At 28.9% G+C, this 22,086-nt stretch overlaps 3 protein-coding genes across 3 annotated transcripts; all 3 read right to left on the bottom strand.

Annotated features, from left to right (window-relative positions):
- Positions 1-1,183: 1,183 nt before the first annotated feature.
- On the bottom strand, positions 1,184-3,773 carry LOC123301505. Its single transcript, XM_044884269.1, has 5 exons — positions 3,663-3,773; positions 2,971-3,112; positions 2,159-2,335; positions 1,501-1,615; positions 1,184-1,418 (listed from the first exon to the last, which is right to left on the bottom strand). The coding sequence occupies exons 1-5, from the start codon at positions 3,727-3,729 to the stop codon at positions 1,245-1,247; spliced, it is 675 nt and encodes a 224-aa protein (XP_044740204.1). The 5' UTR covers positions 3,730-3,773; the 3' UTR covers positions 1,184-1,244.
- A 2,421-nt stretch (positions 3,774-6,194) lies between these two features.
- On the bottom strand, positions 6,195-8,219 carry LOC123301506. Its single transcript, XM_044884270.1, has 5 exons — positions 8,099-8,219; positions 7,171-7,297; positions 6,933-7,109; positions 6,491-6,605; positions 6,195-6,399 (listed from the first exon to the last, which is right to left on the bottom strand). Exons 1-5 carry the CDS (start codon positions 8,166-8,168, stop codon positions 6,223-6,225), a joined length of 666 nt encoding a protein of 221 aa, XP_044740205.1. The 5' UTR covers positions 8,169-8,219; the 3' UTR covers positions 6,195-6,222.
- Positions 8,220-10,954: 2,735 nt separating this feature from the next.
- Positions 10,955-13,284, bottom strand: LOC123301504. Its single transcript, XM_044884268.1, has 5 exons — positions 13,153-13,284; positions 12,615-12,750; positions 12,380-12,559; positions 11,286-11,424; positions 10,955-11,210 (listed from the first exon to the last, which is right to left on the bottom strand). Exons 1-5 carry the CDS (start codon positions 13,217-13,219, stop codon positions 11,043-11,045), a joined length of 690 nt encoding a protein of 229 aa, XP_044740203.1. The 5' UTR covers positions 13,220-13,284; the 3' UTR covers positions 10,955-11,042.
- Positions 13,285-22,086: the final 8,802 nt, after the last annotated feature.

Below are 22,086 nucleotides of genomic sequence, written 5' to 3'. Positions count from 1 at the left end.
AACTTGATTTATGAAATTTATCACAATAACAGTACCGTACCACTAAAATTTCACCAGGCAAAAATCTAACTTAAATGTCTGTGTTCCTATAGATATGAAAGGTTGAAATTCAGATGAACTCATACTGTTGTATAAAAATATTTCTATTTATGAGCTTAACTTTATTTGTACATTTAATAAAAGAGGATAGATTTAAAGTATAGACATTTTTAGTATGCAAGAGTAAGTAAAGACAACAAGTGAATTTTATTGCCATGGTATACAATAAAATGGTGTTGTCTGGCGCCGGCATATCGACGCCATTGTCTGCTGATTTAGGTCTTTCTCTATATTACATACTCACACCATCAAATACAATGGAAAACTATATGGTTATTTGAGGTTTTTTTTAGTTAGTGGTACGATGAGCTTTATTTACAGAATATTTCAAAATTATATTTTATCGTAGTCATAAAGCCTGTGTTTAATTTTCGTATTATTTAATGTAGCTGTGGAAAAATAAACTATACTAATCATGGATATTTTGGTAATTATTTTAGAAATAATTAAAATAAATTTAAAGTTTTTTAGTAGGGGAAGATGTAATACCAAAATACCAAGTATGCATTAAAATATTGCCATGAGAATTGTCCCTGTTTTAAGCACTAATATTCCACTCACTATCAATAAAAAAAGTAAAAACTATGGTACGTGAGCCATGGTAAAATATAATGTATCTTAGCTCACTCAGTAATTGAGCCATTGAAAACCTTACACGTTTCTCTTATAGTCGTCTACAGCTTCAGCAACAGCTCCAACTTTTCCCTCTTATATTTATCAAGCAATAAAAAACGAAAGAGTATAATTGTAAAGTGAATCAAGATACATAATGTTGTTTGATTCAAGGTACATGACTTTCCGTATTTGAAACATTACCTCTTCTAAATTTGACGTTAATTAAATTGTAAAGATTGTGTTTCCGTTAATTATCATAGTTAATTGAATGGTTAAATCTCTATTGTGGCAATACTCGTCTCATTCGAGAATTGAAGAAAAGAGAATTTTTTTTTCAGGTCAACTCATAGGCCTCAAAATTATCTTGGACCATATGCATGCCTTATTTGTTTTCGCATTATAAACACTACAAAAAAATCTTGAATTATTTTAAACTCGTTTAGTATTTATATGAATAATTAAACAAAAGTAATCTCGCATGAATTTATTAACGAGCTTCATACATAAATCAATAGTAATAGAGATTGCTATTATTGGTGTTTCGGAGTGTATCGGTTTTCGATGGCGTTGAAGTAATTAGTAAGAAACTGGATAACATCAGGCTGGTAGGTTGAGTAGGTTAGATTCAAAATCTTCCCTAAGTAACGAGTGTCCTTCAAATATTTTACATAGTTTTCAGAAATATTTTTACCTTTGATTTCAATCTAAAAAAGTACGTTAAAAATTATTGATAAAAATTTTCTTTTCAATGTGTTTTAGTTATTTATAAATTAAAAGCCAACTTACATTTGTCATGGCAGTAGGGTCCCATATCACAGACATTGTTAGATTGCTGACTGGGTTCCTTTGATCTCGCGATAAAGTTCCGTTAATGGATATCTCGATATTATTTAATGTTGCACTTAAACCACAAAAAACATTCTGAATTAACGATTCTAAAAATCTTTACAGTTAAAAAAACTACTTATTTCATGAACAATAAACTCGATTTCTTCAATTTTGAGTGGAAATTATTTTATAGTCATTGTTTATTATTTTTAGTTAGTTATAGCCTACGCTATTTAAAAATTCCTACACATTATAAAACTTTTTCTGTTAATATTATGAAACTGAAAATTTTGATAATAAGTTCAGTTGTAGACAATCACTACAACTGAATAATGTAATCCCCTGATAATTTTCTAATGGTAAGACTAATATAAACGATAATTGATTTTATGAATTTGTGCAACATTAAAAAATTTATTCCAAGTGCAGGGTGTTGATTTCAGCACAGAGAGCGAGTATTTTACCTCTAGGCCACACGACTCACTGTTACAATTCAATAATAACGTTGAAGTGTTTTAGACATTTGAAGAAAGATAGAATTTTCATCATTTGGGTCCAGTCAAATCTGTGAACCATAATAATCGCACCCATTTGAAGAGCTTGCTTGAATACGTACCTAATTGTACCCCTTGACACACCGAGAATTTCTGAAACTGTACTGTAGTTTCCTGCGACATTTAAGCTTGGTATACCAATTAAAGACACAAAGGAGCCATTGCTTAATAAACAATTCTTAACAGAATTAAATGAAGATAAACCTGTAATTATTGCTTCATGTATTGTAATGTTTACCCTGAAATAAGATGATAAGTTAGAAAATTTACAAACAAACTGAAAGATGTAGAAATACGTGGTGTTCGATTAGTAGAATTGAATAAAACAGTTCATCATCTACAATGTAAACTCATCTCGTAATGGCAAATTGAATTAGAAATAATAAATAATTATGAAAATTAAAGTTTAATAATCTTTCTGCTTTAAAAATAATTTGCATTCTGGAAAAACGGAAATATTTATCAATTTCGTAAAAAACAAAATTGGTTAATAGTTTATTCCCATGCGAAATTTTTAAAATAGGACCAAACTATCATTAAAAAACTATGAGGGGGGCTTCAAATAGTTGTTTCAATAAATTGCCGTGAAGAAAATATACGAAAAAATTCCTACAATTATTAACAGGACAGATAAGTATTCCATTGGCAATTTTACTTTCCTGAAATAAGTTTTCATAATTTTTTATTTATTTTGTCTTTTGGTCAAAAAAATTTGCAATGGAGGATTTCTTATGTAGGAGTAAAATATATTCTTTTTAATTCTATTCTACTTATCAGACACTCTGTGTTCCCATAACTCTCGGTTTTTTGTTTTCAGATCGTATTTTTTGATAGTTAAAAAGCCCAGATGATTTGGTTACACATTATCTCTTACACGTCATTTTCAATGTTGTCAGAGAAGGTCAAATTTCCAACATGCAGAGGATCTAGAGGACTTAATGTTCCATTATAGCCATTCGCCAAATTTTCACGGTGTTTAAATATAGCTTGGGTATGATTGTTGCTTTCATCTTGATCTGCAAGAAAAAGTTGTCATATAAATTGTATAGTAAATAAAATCCATAAAAATAATGGGCCTTCAGCTTTCTAATGCGATTTAAAAAAAAAATTAAGGCGTGCTCACTCTATTCAATTATTAATAAAGGCACCGCCTTGTTTCATACATTTTCAACAATACTAGAAGCTACCATTACTAATTTCAGCTTAAAAATCCAATCCTAATTGACCTTGGAATTGCAGCATATATTCTACTTTCTAAGTCTGCTATTTCATCTTTAATTAGTTTATTCTTTATCTGTTCTTCTACCTCGTATCTACTATTTTTATTTATTGAGATATTGCAAGATTTCTGTTAACAGGTAAAACAGTATTTTAAAATATTTTGAAGGAACGATTATCGTTCCAGACTTCCAGAGATAGTTTTTAAGTAGAAAAAAAATATTGTTTGTTTGTAGTCCGGCAAAGAAATGAATTCATCATGAAAAAAAAATTTCTCAAGGCTTACGCTTTCAGAATTTGACCCCTGTAAAGGTAAATACTTTTAGTTTCAGAATAAATTTTGCTTACGTGTACATTCTAATGAATTCACGAAAACTACACTGCTAACAAAATACAATAAAGACAGCAATTTCATGATTAGTATTTTATGAAAAGTATTAATTTTTAAATATGATGAAATAAAACTTACAGTATTTTTATACTAAAATAAAATATGTAAATGCCAGATGTGGAAATATTTGTTTTCTAACAAAGAAAGGACATATAATACGTCAAGAATATATTTAATGTAAGTATAGTATAATTTAATAATCTTATCAAATGATTTTCAGAAAAATGAAAATTCGCTTTACAGGAAATATGACTGTTTTTACTTTTTATGCTGGTTTGATAGTTTATTAAAAGTCAGGTGGGATTTCAAACCATATAAAATTTTATGTTCGAGAAGACTATGGTGTTTATTTAAATCGGAGACCGAATTTGTAGAGAAATCTGACAGCGATAAATGCCGATTTTCGTTGAAAGTGTAATACAAAATATGTATATTGAAAAAAAAACAATATGGTACTGTCCTAAATTACGGATTGAGAGCCTAGAAAAATCATGAAGAAATAGATCAGAATCAAATTTGTCACTCAGATTTATCTTTATTTTCACCCCATTTTAAACCATTATCATAATCTTCAGCATTATAACATTTCCTGGATTTTGATATCCTACCTTTCGACCTTTTGATACCATTTCATACAAATATCTGCTATTTTTGAACTTAAAATTATATTTAATACAAATACTTATATACAATTTTTGATACTTTGGAGACTTTTATGGGCTTTTAGTATGTTTAAATGATACAAATAACAAAATCTTTCAAACCCCGTCTCTGTGTCAAACTGTTGTTCTAAAACTTGTAAAATGAATGTAGAAGAAAGCTGTGGAAATATTAGTTTTTGTACATATGTTAAAAATATATGTTTGTATATGTTAAAATTATTTGTATAGGAAATAAAGGCTATCATCTTATTTTGAAAATTTAGTACGTTTAATAATATGAAAGTAGTACAGTAAAACTATAAGTTGGGCGGCAAACCACTTCATTTGAGTTTCACCCTAAGACCCAAATGGTTATTCATTCCAAGAATTCTAGAAAAAGTCATCTATCTAGGTAAATATTTATTTTACTTGACTCTTTCAAAAATTTCTAACGCACATATAGTAAAACACACTAAGGCTAGAGATTTCATGATGTCCCTTTTATAAATTTAACCCTTATTTATTTTAATAACTAAAGATTTTCTGTTTTATACAAATTAACAGAAGAGTTCGAAATATTTTTTTGTGCGTATACAACATTTGTTTCATCACTAAATATATTTCGACCCGATCATCTAAATCAAAATAAGTTATCAACCTCGGAATCTAAAGGAATAAGCTGAATTTGTACCATCAAAATTAAAGTTTGTACAAAAATTCAGCTTATTCCGTTAGATTCCGAGGTGAAACCTTAAGATGTTTGGAGTATATCTATAATATTATAAATAGTCTATAATATTATAGAAATTTTTCTATATTTCTTGAGAAAAATTAACTATATCAAATCATACGATGCTCTTCTTGCACATATATCGATAAGGTAGGTAGTGTATATATTAAGTTTACAAGAAATTGCAAAAGCCATAATGTGGCATTTCGAATTATACTATCTTTTCATTTTAAGTTTGATAATTTAATATTTTCAAAAAAAAAAAAAAAAAATGATGGTCACACTATTCTAAACAACAGTCAAGATTCTCAATTAAATCTTACTAATAAAATATCGAATGAATCGTTTCCTCAATAAAATTTTATCTGAGCTGCAAAAATTATTAGACTCTGAAAAAGAGAGAGTGCTATAGATTTAACGTGTCTGCGTGTCTGTCTGTGGCATCGTAGCTCCTAAATGGATGAACCGATTTTGATTTGTTGTTGTTTGAAAGGTAATTTGATCGAGAGTGTTCTTAGCTATGATTCACATGCAAGTTTAGGGCTTCCTATCCTCCGTAGGAACTCGATCAAATTACCTTTTTTTAAAATATATAATAATAATATCAAAATTGGTCCATCCGTTTAGGAGCTACGTTGCCACAGACGAATCGATTAGACATGATTTTGTGTGGGGAATTTCTTAAAATTTTTAATTTATGTTATTTTATATTATATCGTGAGTACCTATTATTTAAATTTATATGATCATGACCAATGATACTTTGAAGACGTTTTTGAATTTATTGTTATAACCCAAAGATAGCGTTATTCCCAAAATCACAAATTAAACCTATGCAACCTGTAATGAAAAAAAATTACCATTTCGAAAATTGATCGATAATAGTTAATGATATACATTGAACTTTTATTTGTAAGTTTTCTTTGTTAAGTTTTCACACATCCTCTGCAACTTTAACCATGATTTCGTTGAAATATAGATGAAATAAAACAATTTGATCTAAATAATAACACAAATTTCAAAAATGCGAATATTATAATAAACAAATAAAAATAAAAACAATAAATTGATTTTAATGAATTTTATTTCCTAAGAAAAATGCATTGTTCTGAAATAATAAAACTTTATTTATTTTTTCACATGTTTCTACAGAAGCTTAACAGTGCCTTCATGCATAGCATTGAGGTAATTAGCAACAAACTCGGAAATTTCGGACTGATAAACTTTAGTGGCTTGTGATAAAAGTGAACCCATTTTAGAAGCTAAAAGTGGTTTGAATGTTTTTAAATATTCTTCAGTAATATTTTTTCCTTTTAGTTCAATCTAAAAAAAAAAAAAAATTGTTGAAATTTATGTTACAAAATTTACTTTTGCATGACTTTTTCATCGGTTTATTATTATTTTGTTAACTTACATTTGTTGTTGGTGCTTTGAACACGATTTGTACGTGAACATTATTGAATTTGATCGTAGATTTACTTTTTTGTGTTTCGCCAGCAATATTAATTGTGATATCATTTAGTGTTGCTCTAGAATCAAAATATATAGTCAGATAGTTTAAAATAAATTGCATAAGAGGTTTGCCATTGTCAACACATCGAGCCCCTTTGCATAACGATTCCGTGAAGTATGGGACCTGTACAAAGTCTCAATTGAAATAAAAACCTATGGCTGAAGGCCGTTGGAACGAATTTTTCCATTATTTTCTCCTTTAAAAGTTAATAACCAGTTATAATTAATATTTAGAAAAACACCAACACTCAGATATAGATTTTAAATTGAATAGCCAACATAGAATCATTACATATTAGAGAAATAATATGACATTAAATTACGAAGGTGATGACTTTACTTACTTTAATTGGCCACCAGCAACATCGAGAACAGCAGGCACAGTAGTGTAGTCTCCTGCCATTTCTATTTTTGGTACATGAATTTGTATAGCAAAATTGCCGTTTGGACTTGTATGACTCTTAATTTTATCAAATGAATTGAAACCCTTGAACGATACATGCTGTAGTGTACTTTTTGTCCTAAAAAGAAAGATTTTTTTGTACAATGTCAATTTAGGAAGCCCAATAAAATGTTACTTACTGGCCAAATGGTGTATTTGCAACCACAGAAAAACTATCAACATTCAGAGGATCCAGAGAAGGTAAACTTCCATCAAAACCATTTGCAAAATTTTCGCGATTCTTTAAAAATACTTCAGATACATTATCTACAAAATAAGTATTATTATAGTATTTAGATGGTGACTCTGCAAGAAATTTATATGCTGGCCCTGTTCTCTTAGAGATCTGAAATATTTATATTAGAAATAAACGGAAAAAATAAAATCGGAAAAAATAGAACCAGAGAAAAAGGCCGAAAATTTTATATACCTGAATTATTGTTGTATTTACGTGTTGGCTGGTGGGTAGAGTTTGTCGACTACAGAGGAGTTGGTTGGGTTCTGAAGTTTTTGGGCCTTGTGTTTAATAATCTGACACAAGAACACTGTATTGCAGTTAATCGATCAAGAAAATAAATTGTTTTGCATTTATTTCAGCTACGTGGAAAATAGTGTGAAATTTCTGATAAATTTATATGCTCGCGCTGCTGTAAATATTGAGAACAGAATATTTTGAGAGAATAATTTTCTTCTCAATATTCTTAGGAATAACGCCATGAGTAAATTTGTATTAATATAAAAATCTACTTAGTGTAAGTGTATGATTCAATATGAAAAGTAAGTTTGTACGGCGACTAAATTCTCTGTAGTTTTCAAAAAATTTTGAAAAGCTGTAGATACGCTCGCGCTGTAGAATAAAAGTTGTTACAAAAACACCGCCCTAAAGAAAAACATCCTATGATATATTTCTTGTTTATTGTATGTGCCGTGTTGTATGATATTGGGGTATGCTCATTATTTTGATGCCACATTAGAACTTATAATCCGGTGTTAGTTAAATTTTTTAATCACTTATAGAGGCTCTTAGGGTATTATATTTTAAGCTTTAAAGTAAAATTTATTTCTTACCTGCAGGTACGTTTTTTGAATTCACAAATAATGCACACACAACAAAGCATAATAAAGAAAGAAACCTCATGATTGGTATTAGGAATGCCTTTTGAAAAATATTAATTTTTTAATATGCCTGAGTTGAAGATAATTAAGTATTTATATACCTTATTTTGAAATGATTAAAAAACATCTGTGGAAATATTTGTTTTGCGGTATTGTTATAATTACAAAGGTAATTATGCTAAGATTGTGACATTGTTGTTGTTTAAATATTTGAATGTCGAGGCTGAGTGAGCGTCGCCCTTTTAACCGACTATCAAGGATAAGTTTTTCGCTCGTGTTTTGTTTTTATGTATTTATATTTGTTTGTAATTTTTTTTATTACCTCGTATTTTCCGAACGGCTTGGATTATTGTTATATTCGTCTAAAAACCCAAGTGTCCTTAGATGGGTGTTTGAATAAAAAAAAGACAAATTGGCGGATTTTTGCGAGCGAAATAGTAACACGTTAATAAAAAAAATTAACCAAACCTATCGAGTAGGGTATCAAAATAAAGGAATTAAAAGGGGATCAAAAATTTATATAAGTAATATGTTTAAATTTAATTAGGACTAAAAATTGGCTTGAAAAATTTTAATATAGTATATAATAAGGTTTTTTATTCCCGGAACTCTTCAAACTTTCTAATAAAATAAATAATTTAAAAAATCAAAAACTTGAATATGTAAAATAAATTCTGAAAAGAAAGAAACAATTCAGGTAGTATACACAGCGACTTTAACAGTCGGGGTTCATTCAATTCTAGAAAGGGTCAAATCTTCTCAATAACGAACTCCGACTGTTAAAATCTGTCGTATTAACTACTGGATTTTTTTTTCTGATTTTATTTATCGCGTTGGGATTTGTATTTTTTAAAATTATTTATTGTCCGGGGCTAAAAAAAACCCTCTTATTATACTAAAAACTTTTTAATCCAATTTATTAGTCCTAATTAAATTTAAACATATATTTGTTTTAATTATAATCTTTTAATTATTGGTGAAAATTACAATCAGTTATGCCCATTGAATATAGCATCCAAAAAAAAAAACCAAAGTAACATTGCTAGTGTGATATTACATGCCATGTAACTTTGGATTTAACCGGGGATTTCCAACCAGGTCCGTAACTAGGGCGTGGTAAAAGAGGCACCCGCCACCGATGCGTAAGAAATAGAGGCGCGAAACAAAATGTATGTTTTATAAGTAAAGTTAGTAAGGAAATGTGTAAATTTGATCCGATTTTAGTGGAATTTTTTTTAAAACCCACTAATTTTGGGTCTTTTTTTCCAGCTGCGATGTCGGTTTTTCGTAAGCTATCATTTATGTGCTTAATTTCGGGACCATTACTCCACATTCTTGAAACCTATTAGAGTTAGGTTAATTAACATTTCAAATTTGAAAAGTATGACCCAAATTTTGTAGAATTACATACTTGGTTTATCAAAATTGAATAAAATTTGGATGTGGAAGAACAAAATTAAATTTTTTAGATTCTGATGACGTCATCAAGTAAAAAAAAATTTGGATAAAAATATTCAGTCTGAGAAGTGGAAAGAAGTAAATAATCTCATAGTATTTGATAAAGTTTTTTATTTTTTAGCAAATTTTTGTTCGTATTCTTACATAATAAATGTTTAAATAGTGATCCTTGTACTTGCTGGCATAAGTCGACCTTTGTACCTTGAATTATTAAAAATATTTGTCAACATTACCTCGTTTATTCTCTTCAGTTTAATTTTTTGAAATCTTTTTTCATGTTTCGCAAATAAGCCATAGTTCATTATATGATATACGTGATTTGATCAAAACTCCAAGAAACGTAGTTGTTTTCCTCATTTTTGTGAACATATGAATGAAATCAACGACGGAAGTGAAGATGGCTAAGGACTTCTCGGATGTACTGTATTGTATGCAAAAGGACATACTAAAATAAATAATAGATTCTAACATAATCCGACCTTGAGCATGATTAATTTTCGCATGGAAAGTTTTTCCAGGATCCCCATCAAAACATGCTCCTGAACGTAAAACTGCAGGTTACCGGTGGGTGACTCGATAGAATATTGAACGATTTCCTTCTAAAATTTTTTTTATCATGTAATTGATCTTTTTCGCAAAAATCCAGTTTTCGAAAACGGGATTTTTACGGTTTTTATCCCTCAAAAAGTCTATGAAAAAATCGGATTTTTAAAATGTATAAAATTTTTATTTGTAGTTTAAAGCTTACTCTACAACATCCCTCCATTTTTGACCTTTTTGCATTGAAGTGCTTGATTGTGAATTGTTAAGAAAGCGCGCGAAAAATCACCCAACAATATTTCTGTTCTAAACATGCTAGAAAGTTGAAATTTTCATCAATAGACTTGAAATAAAGTCAAATTAACAGAAAATTTCGAAAAATTTCATTTTTCCCAACATAATCCCCTGGAAAATATTATAACTGGTTTGGTATTTTTAATCTCGGAGGAAGTATACAAATCACCACTCACTAAATACTTACTCGTTCTCATTATTTTTCATACTTTTTCCAAAACATGTTTTGAAACAATTCAAAATGAATAAATACCTAGTCCAAGTGTCAATACTGGACGCACCAAAATAAAAAAGAGAAATGTGACAACTCAACCTTGAAGGAATCGAAAGGCTTTTTAAAGTATCTAAATATCTGCAATCTAATAAAAATAAATTTTTCAATAAAAATAATGCCTTGTATTCAAAAAATTTGGCCCGCTTCAGAAAATATGATTTGGTCATTGGATCTAATATTTTTTACTTAGAAAATTTTATTTCTTCTGAAATTGGGCATGGAATTATTAGAATATATACAAGTTATTTGCATTAATTTATTATTAAGCACAATACATTATTTTACAATGGGTATCTGATTACAACAGTTAATGTTGCCTAGATGACTAATTTATGCTTTAATTCGATGCATTTCGTTAAGGTAATTAGTAACAAACTGGGAAATTTCGGTCTGATAAGTTTCGCTAGCTTGCTGTAGTAAAGGACCCATGTCAGTTGTTAACAATGGAATAAATAATTGCACATAATTTTCCGAAATATTTTCAGCCTGAATTTTTATCTAAAAAAAATATTTATTGTAAAATGAAATTTATTGTTGAATGTTTTTAATTTTTTAAATAACTCATGAGCTCACGTTTGTTGTTAGTCCACCAAATTCGAAGAGTACACGAAGATTACTGAATTCTGGTATTTGCCGTTTGCCGTTCTGGTGTTTGTAAGTAACAAAATTAAAATCTCCAATTATATTTAATTCAACATCATTTAAAGTTGAGCTAAAATCATTCCGTACATTAATAGGCGGTTCGTGGTAAAGTGTTAGTAATCGATTTGAGGCAGTAGAAAGATTCTTGACGAATTGCAGGAACAATCGCTTTGATCCCAGTGGATGTGTTTTTTAAACCACCGTCATCATCATAATATACAGTCACAATTTTGATTTTTTAGCTTTAACATACTCGAATCCTCAATATTACCAAGAGGTAGCAAGTCAAAACTGGTGTTGCAGCAACGTAAAAATTATTCTTAACACACGGAGCAAAGGCGATATTAAGAGAGCTGTAATTTTTTAAGTTATGAATTCGGTCAATTTTTTATTTTCCTGCAAGTTTTAAGTTGATAACCACATATTTTTTTCTTATTTTAATAAAAAGAGAATCAAATTTATGATACTGTAGCTTTTGGTGTAACCCTCAACATAGGGGCATCTCTGAATCTAACATATTGAAAATTTCAAATCGGCTTTGTTGAGTGACAAACCGAAGTTGACAGTATCGGAAAATCGTAAAACTTTTTATTATACAATGAACAAAAGCAGGTACTCATACAGGATTCCAAAATCAGCCAATTTGAAGCTTTTGGGGCAATTAAAAATTTTCGGGGATCATAATTTACAAAGGCGGCTCTATCAATATATCCATTTATCACCGCTTTTAGATTTCAAAGGATTATCTTCACACACACTTTTATAACTTATCCACACTACCTGCTACCAATTGTGGCTAATATTGACAACTTTCGTTAAGCGGTTCCATCGTTAACTCGTTAATTAGGATTTTATAGCTCCATTATGTTTAGTTTGATTTTCGCTACAAGAATCGTCAATAAATTAGATGTTATAAATAAGTTGAGCGATTGACGAGCAAGTCCAAGGTTGAGGGCAAGATGCTCGTTCTAAATACTTATATTGATGAAAAATTTTTTTATATTATAATAATAATCAATCCATACCTGAATGAGCCATTTGAGACATTAAGAACTACTGGATCATGATTGAAATCTCCTGAAAATTCGATTTTTGGTATGTGAAGTTTAAAACTAAAGGTACTATTAATTGTATTTAAATGCAAGCTAGCTTGATCAAATGAAGTCAAACCCTTAAATGTTGCATGCTGGATTGTATCCTTTAGCCTAAAAACAAAATAATTTTGAATGGTATCTGGATATCTTTAATAAAACAACTTACTCAATTATAGTGTTGGCATTTACAGAAAAACTGTCATCGATCTGAAGGGGATCTAGAGAGGGTAATTTTCCTCCGAAACCATTTGCAAAATTATTACGATTTTTCAATACACCATTAAGTATCAAATTCTGCAAATCTGCAAAAAATCAGTAATTTTTTAAACTATTGTCCCGGAGTTGTTGTTCAAGGGAATTGAACGGTTCCTAATAAATGCAAAGCAAAAATTCCAAAAATTGCCATATAACTCAATACTCTGTGTAAAGAGGTTTGATGTGTGTAAACAAGTTGTTTCTAAAAGAAAATCTTCAGATCAAAATTCACATACGTTAAATGTAATGTTTAACAATAAGCTTGAAAGCAGACGTTTAACAATAAGCTTGGCCTAATACAAAAACGTTTTGGTTCATTCAAAATTTTTAAACAACGATACCTAGAATATCTTCATGCACATATATCGACCTACAAGTATAACGTCTTAGAGATATTTTTAAAAAGTATTTCTTATAATTTTTTAGTACTAAAATAATATTTTCTTTACCTTCTACGCTTTCTGAATTCACAAATAATGTACAGCCAACAAAACACAATAAAGAAAGAAATCTCATGATGATCAATTATTGAAAGACCTTTGAAAAATATTAATGTTCAAGTGAAATAAATTGAAACATTTATATATTGGAAATGTTGATTAAAAAAGTACGGCTGTGAAAATATTTGTTTTTGAAACTGACGTGTTAAATAAAGTAAAATAGCCATTCATTTGCATATTTGAACAAATGCACAAGTGTGTGTTTATCAAACTCTGTATAAATGAAATATATCAAGGTATATTAAATTTAGTTCGTAAAGTTCGTAACGCTTAGAAATAGTGATGATACATCAGAATTTTGGAGCAACTGTTATAAGATCATATAATTAGCCAAACTGAAATTTTTATATTGTATTTCAGACCTAAAAAGGGACTTTGGGTTCATAAATGATCAAATTAGGTTAATAGGGTCATGGATCGGTAGATGCTGTCTTTTAAGTCGTATAAAATAGAGGAAAAGTTAAAATGAAAATGCTTTCCTTAAACTAAATAACTTTTGTTTGAAACATTTTTTCGTAAACATCATATATTCTGTAACGGTTTAAATATGGGAAAACTTCAGTTAGAAAAGAAAATTTTTAGATAGTTTCAAATAAAGAGTCTATTGATTGTATTTTCTTGACAAACCTGTTGGATTATATTAAGATGATCAAATAGAAATATATTAGAAATTTCGAAATGATGAGCGGAATGTCTTCATTTTATTCTACATAAAAGTTTTTTGTTTTTTCAAACTTATCCAATTTTAAAAGAAACAAGTTTTGATATTCAACGCTGTCTTTATACAGAATATTTCAATAGTTAACTCAGTCAATTGCTTATTTTCACTTGTTTTTATTAATTTAAATTTTTGAATATTCTATATATTGTGTGATTTATATTATAGACAAACAGTACCAACTATAAAAAATATACTTTGCTAGCGAAAAATTCTACCAACTTTCTGAGTCGATTGTTCACCGTTTATCAAAATAATTTAAATAGACTGATTTAGTAAATAATCAGGCAGCATTGGACGTCATCGAAAAGTTCGAGCTCCAACGCCTTTAAATAAGAGTCACCAAAAAAACAGCGTGATTCCAATTTGTGATAGTCGAGGTTCATATGCGCAGTCGGACTTAAAATTTTGCCTCTGATCTCAACACCTTACTGGCATTAGAGGAATCTATAAAAACTGAGCTATCCTGTATTTGTTGTTTTTCCTGTTATTCCTGTTGTTTTGTATATCTGCTGTTTCATAAATAATTCTTTTATCTTTTTTGCAACGTATAATGTATGTGTTTTTTGTTAATGTATCCCTAATATTATTTTTTTCTTCACTGTGTTGTTATTAAGAGAAATAAGCAATGTAAATAGTATACCCTGGTAAAAATATCTATCTTCTTACATTTCTATCTATGGCTATACTGGAAAGAGTCTCGTACCTTGGAGCATACATTATATTTCAGTGCATGCTTTTTCGATTCATTTAAAAAAAAAGAAAAGGAAAAAATTTCTCCTTATAGAACCATTGTTCCTAAAAAAACAGAAAAAAAATCATGTTGTATTTATTGTGATACATAGTACAAGATCATAATATACCATGGTTTATAGTCTTACCTACCTAGGATCACCCGGACTGACTAGATTATGTCTTCAAGTAGTTGATTCAAGCGGAAAGAAAGAAAAAACATTGAATACCCTACAAAATTTTCGCATAGAAATTCTTTTTTTAACATCCAGAACCCCCTTTTGAATTGACCAAGGTCTCAGGATGAATAGAACTTAAGTATTTCCATATGTACTACGATAATCTTGCTTGTTAACCAATCAAAGTTGACAAAATAATTGTATACATACCTACCCATTATTCAATGATGGGAGATACGATCCATTAAAGCCATACTTTCTTAACATTTTACAACTATTTATGTGTTTAAAACTAAAATATGGCATAATAAAATATCCAACAATAAGCTGTGATAACTATATTTCTTAAAAACAAAAGTACATGTTCAATCATTGTCTCGGTTGCTTCCGGTAATTGGCTTTGATTTTAAAAAGTTGTTACCTCACCAACAACCATTTAAATCGGACCAACCATTGAAAGTACAGTTAAAGATGTTTCAAATAAAGTGGTGCAAATGAGTTAGTGGTGCAAATGTTTCTATTTGTTAATAAAGAATAATTTGTTAATTCAATGGAACGGTTAATGTGAAACTCAACTTACAAAATTAATAAATAGGCAACTTGAATTACGTATGTATGTGTAATAGTTTTCGATTATTTTACCAACACTTAACATTAACGCCATACAGGTTGCCTAATTACAATATCTTTCAAGAATATCATCCAGGTATAATACCTTACCCTATACTTTTGTATACTTATATAATACAAGGGTACTTGTTCTATTTTACGCTTGTGCTTTTAAGATAATGTATTTTAAAGTAAAATATATTTCTGTATATATTATGTTTTATAATAGTTATATCAACCTGGTATCTACATTAGTAAAGGTACCACCACCTTCATATTCCTACCATATCTATATAATATAAGAACTCGAATATTTGAATTAAAACGAACTATTTATTTCAGAAAGTATAAAATACAATACTTTTAAATATTTAAATTAGTAGTTTTGAATATTATTCAAAGAGCCGAGTATATGCATATCTTGTATAGATATTTAAACTTGTGTAATTATAACAAACATTAACTAAAGGTGGTAGTTTTGTTCTCATACTTTCACAGACTAATTTTTATTGAAAGTGTGCAGTCGCCATGTTATATTCTGGTCCAAGAATAGGACATTGCATATTTTGGATGTGTTAATTAAGAAAAATTAGATAACAGAAAAACTTATTTTTGTGTTTTTCTTGAATAGCTGCTTTTCATTCATTTGAAACTTTGTTTATTTATTCCTTCGGACGATCATGTTATGTTCGCATAATTTTTATAATTTAAGTTATAAATTGTAAAATTCCAATTTTTTCCCGGTATGAAAAGGCTAAAACCAGAGAATATATTATATTCAAGTATACATATATGATGTAATGTGTTATCATGATTTGAAGTGCACAGTTTCTCTAGATAACGAAGGGTTCGTGTAAGTTGCAACGAAAAATTTTCATATCAGAACAGAGACTCTTTAACGTAACAATTACTTACTTGAACTGTTTTTTTTTTTTTTTTGTACAAAATCAAGACTTAAGAAATAATGGATAAATAAGCAACATCTCGGGGTGGGTATAAAGCACGTACATTTTACGTTCTATCGAAGCTAAATGTTAAAAATGACGTTCAATCAAATCGACAACATTTTTTCAAAGTTTAATTTCAAAAAAAATTATAAAATTTAGAAAGATATTGAAATTGTATTGATCAAAAAGTTGGTAATCAATTGTGGGATAAAGGAATCAATAAATACTATTAATATTTTATTCTGTTTTTGTTGAAATTGTGCCACTGTAAGCTACTTTATATTTTTTTCATTAGATGAAAATTTTATCAAATATTTGTTCGTAAAATTTTACTAATTAGTCTATTAAAATTAATATATTTTATAATTTAGGATTTGTATATTTTAAATTTTATCAAATTTATGAAAACATTTTTGTATTATTCGAGGAGTATATATGGGTATGTCTGTATAATTATGTGAAATTTTGAAATACAGAAAATTCTGTAAATAATAACATGCCCGTAATGAAATATGTAAAGTCATAAAGGTAAAATTATTTCATAATTTTATAACATTCCATTATAAAATGTAATGTATGTTACAAATAATATTATGTTTTAACATTTTAACTTTAAAACAATTTGTTGATAAACAGAATTCTAGGAAAAATAATTTTCAATATTTTCAATAAAAACTGCTTAGTGAAGTTAATTGATACAAGTATTTTCAGATATTTTGAGATAATATTTATTTAATATATATTTGGACTTATGTAATCGAGATAATATTTATATAAACGCAAGCGGTTACGCTCCTCCTTCGTCTTACAGCTTCAACTTTTTTAAATAAATATTACCACCTAATATTCCCACTTGCTTTCTTCTCCTTAACCGTCCCTCCTAACTTCCTATTCAAGGAACCAAAACAGGCTTTCAATCAAACCTCAGTCTTCAGCATTAGAGATCACTTCGCTCGAAATATGGTATAGTTTTGATAGTTTGGCTTGGGCATTCAAGGGGAAGGGAGTAAAAAATGATAGGATAAGTCATAGTAACCATCAGCCTGCTATCGGACTTCAACCTCAAAGTTCGCTGTACTCATAATATATCATTAACACTCCCAAAAAATAGATAATATAGTGTTATGATATCTGTAGTCCAAGTGCTTAATTCTCTATAGAACAATCAAAGAGGAATTCAATATTCTTTCTATATAGTTTTAGCCCCTGACTTGGCTTTAACCTTTGGTCGTACACTGAATTTGTCCACTCAGAACCTTACACCACAAAGAGTATGGATTAGAGGATGAGGGGTTTTAATATAGCAGACATTTATCATTTTGCTAAAAAAATTATGGTGAGAATTTATTCGGAATCGGTCAAGTCAAGTTACGTAATTACATACAGATGTACCAGCGGTTATATGTATATACAAAGATTCCCTTCCCTAAACAATGCACTTTCTTCTTCTGCAAGTAACTGAAAATTGATATAGTATAAACTAAATTTCATTTTGTTTGCTATAAAGTTTTGATTTTATGTAAGATTTTAATTTTGTCGGATATTGTACATAAGTACTGAATATTGTGTATGTTATAATGGATATATACATTTATAACGAACGTACATACCTACAATACCTATGTGTACCCTCTATAAGCTACAAAATCACAAACAGTAATTAAATTAATGTAAACAATATTATAAAGTTACTTACCTATTGCTAGCTAATTTAGTATAAAAGTAATATCAATAACACAAAAGCTAAAGCATAATATTATAGTCATTATTAAATACATTATAATATCGTACAATAACAAAGCAAAGCTTTTGTTTTAATAACAAGCAAGAATCCTTTATATGTTTTGTATATTTTATTTAACAATATAGGTAATATTGATATCGACATGTTTGTTTGTCGTTTAAATTGTTACAAGGCTAGTTATGTACTAACGATTACTATTTATACGTATTTATTTTTAATTGATATTATAGATTCATAATAAGTACACTAGTAAAAGAAACTTTTTTCACCTGCATCCGATATTTGTAGTAATTTCAAAAGTCAAAAATGTCAAAGTCGATTAATTGAAGGAATTGTCAGTATATTTTTTCTGTCTTTGAAACATTTTCTTATATTTCTTGATGAAGCACGAGCACGTTTTTGCTTTGAAAGATTTGTATTATTTTGGTTAGCGCTACTAACATAAATTGTAATATAAAAAATTTGGCGGTACTGAAGTCGTGTGAGTGCGACCTCTGTAGTTCGCACGACTAATTTTCCAGAAGGGGAAAAACATTTAAAAAAGGTCTTGTTGGCCTTCATAGATTTATTCTTCGAACATGTACTGCAGCTTATGCTGGAACGATCATTATCTCCATAGATAAATGATGCATTTTATACACTTTTCAGATTCTGTTTATTCAGTTTTTTCCAGTTTTCTTATTACCATTAAAAAACGGTTCAAATAATTCTCCTGAAAACTCTTCCAGCCCAGTCACGTGTTACTGGTTCGCGAGATAATCGAGGCGGAAGAATCCGAACGAACAAATGCACATACGTACACACACACACAGACATCACATTGAAGAGGTTTGATTCGGATATTGTGGCCTTGAAACCGCGGAATTATGTAAAATTGGAGATTTTCAAAATCGGTCCCATTACATTAACTGCCTCTGGGAAGTCTTAGAAACTGTGAAAAAACATGGAGTTTTGATATAAAAATAGGAATAGAGACTGAGGAGTTGACAACACTAAAATACTATAAAATGTAGAAAAAAAGATTTACAGCCAAGCAGAATTAGTGTTGAATTAGGTATATTTTGCTGAAATAAAATTTTAAATACAATAATTACCTACTATAATTTCTTTTAGACACTAAAACAGGTACTAAATATTTAACACACCCTTTATCTAATATTTGTTTTCTGAAGATTTATTAGATATTCTAGGCCCCATGAGTGTTAAAAGACAAAAATTAAGAATATGTTAAGATAGAAGAAAAAGTAATATGGTATACTTTCCAATTTTTTTAGTGCAGAAACAAAGAATTGGATAACAAAGTTATTTTAAATGTAATAAAAGAGTTTTGTTCGGTTTGTATAGCATAACTTTTACAATTTTTTTATATTTAAGAAGGTAACAGTTTTTCATTTAGTGAAATAAATCGAGTCAAGACAAAAACGTATTTTTGTAACGATATTTAATCATAAATTTTTTCTGTAATATTTTGCTTGTAGTCATAAAAATTTGACATCACTATAAAAAATTTGTTGGAAATAGAAAATGTAATAAAATATTATATTTTTGTATTATTTAATCATTGATATTGCTTCTTAATATATTGAATTAAAAAGTTAGTTTACGAAAAATTTTGATCGTTTGAAATGAAACAAGGAAAACATTCGGTAATTATTGCTATAAAACTAATTTATTACTTTTAAATCCAGTTGGAAAATTGTAAGAAAGTTTTGGAGAAAAATCTGGTTAGGTTTTAAAAATTTGTGAATTTAAAAGAACTACAGCGAAATGACAAGGCTAAATATAGATTGGATTATTGTGTAATACGTGAATAAGTATGATGTTGAAATGGCAGTATTATTATTTCGTTATGTTACGTGAATCTTAAACTTTATGTGTATAGAAAAAAATCTGTGATATATTTTCAAAGATGACTGATGAAGTCATACATGAAAAAGAAAAGTTTTTTTGATCATAATAAATATATGGATCCATTTGACATTATTTACAAGAATGATATTAGATATTGACATTAATGTTATAACATTACGATGACTACGTCATATTATAATAATATGTTGTATACATATACTGATAGTATATACAGGGTCTTTATACTATATGATATAAACGTAAATAAAATTAGTAAATGTAGAAGGTATGTTTAATGTGCCTTCCTGCTTGTTGTATTAGTATATCGATGAATTAAAAGGTTATAATTAGGAAAACGTAGCTGTACTTTGTGTTCGTTAAAAATATTAAGTTCTATTTAAATTAAGAATTCCTATAAAATGGCATCATCCTAATTATTTTTAGCCCCCGAAATAAAAAAAAAAAGTGTTATAAGTTTGACTGCTATGTGAGTGTGTCTGTCTGCCTGCCTGTGGCATCGTAACGCCTAAGCGGAAGATACCATTTTAATTTTTGTGGCAAACAATATATGCCATGTTCCCCTGACTTTCTCAAAGCTACTAGATCGGTACCACTTGTATTGCATACAGTACCTCATTTATCGAATAGAGTATCTGGGCTTCACAGTATAATAATTAGACAGGCCTTTTTGAGTCCGTTCTGGTTATTTTTGGGAAGTAAGTTATCCTATTTACAAGTTTCTATTGGTACCTGATTTGTTGAAATTGGTGGAGGTGTTTGGGTCCCACAGAGGAACAGTGAAAATATATTTCCTTGAATCCTTGCAAGCGTATATTTCACCTAAGAATTTATCAACAATTTCTATATTGTCTCAGTAACTTTGGGGCTGCTTTCCTTCATATTTCTTCAGGTATCATTCCTATATTCCCCAAACTGTTCCTACGATTTTTGTAAATATTCAACAAATTGGGTAATTTGATCGCTGCTGTTATTAAATAAATTAAATATATATAATGAAGTATTTACAGAAAAAGATCGAAGAGGAGGTTAGATTGTCAACACTTCCCATCAAGTAGTTTTTCAAAAAGAAAAAGCTGTTTCACGAGACTTCCATCAAAAGGCCATAAAACGTATAAAAAACCGGACTAGCAGAGTTAACGATGAATAATTAAATATTTAACACATTATATATCTAGTATTTGTCTGCTGTGGATGATATTTCGAGGTCTCGTGAAAGCTTAGAGATTTAATTAAAATATATTAGGAAAGAAGAAAAAATAACAAGGCAAATTTTCAATTTTTTATAGTTCAGAAACCTCGTGGAATGATTACTTCCATTATTTAAGTGTATATCATGTTTTAAAGAGAAAACGAATGACTGAAATAATTCCAAAAAAGAATTGAAAACTAAAACACAAAAAACACCTTTCAAACACCCTTTATGTTTTTTTATATATTCACTATGTCAATACCAAGACAACATTGTTTACTGTTTCCTTGAATTCGTCTAGCTCCTGGTGATGGTGTAACAGTAGTCCAAGTCAGTAAGTAGGTGGTAGTGATCTAATGTCAATATTCTCCACTCTTTATATTTTATCCATCATTCTTCATTATCATGTTCTTGAATAAATTTTAATATAATAATAATATTTTATTCGCAATAATGTTGATAGTTAGATATTCTTACATATTATAATGTTAACTTAATCAAGGCCATTACCATAATATTATTATTCTCTATGTCTGCTACCCTAGAAATCATATGTCAAAATATTTTTTAGTACAATTTGTTTTTCTAAAGTCAAATGAACCAGAGAAATGCATGATCAATTATCTTTAATTATTCTTTTTATCTCGACTAAACAATGGCGAGAGTTATGTGCTTGACCAAGATGTATCATAATTTGACAAATGAGGTATAGTTGAGGTATAGTCTTGATCGCCCGCTGGTTATAGGCTATATGCCGTCACATTAAATTGAATACGGCGCCCTCTAGAGGATATAATGCTATATATTTATTCTTGCTCCTAAAATTATAACCCCAAAATGGTTTAAATAAAATTAAGTTCGAAAACTAAAGAATTATAAATTAAAAATACAGG

The sequence above is a fragment of the Chrysoperla carnea genome, chromosome 5, assembly GCF_905475395.1.
Source record: "Chrysoperla carnea chromosome 5, inChrCarn1.1, whole genome shotgun sequence".
NCBI lineage: Eukaryota > Metazoa > Arthropoda > Insecta > Neuroptera > Chrysopidae > Chrysoperla > Chrysoperla carnea.
The sequence above is the reverse complement of the archived record's forward strand: the minus strand, read 5'-3'. Positions and strand labels throughout refer to the sequence as shown.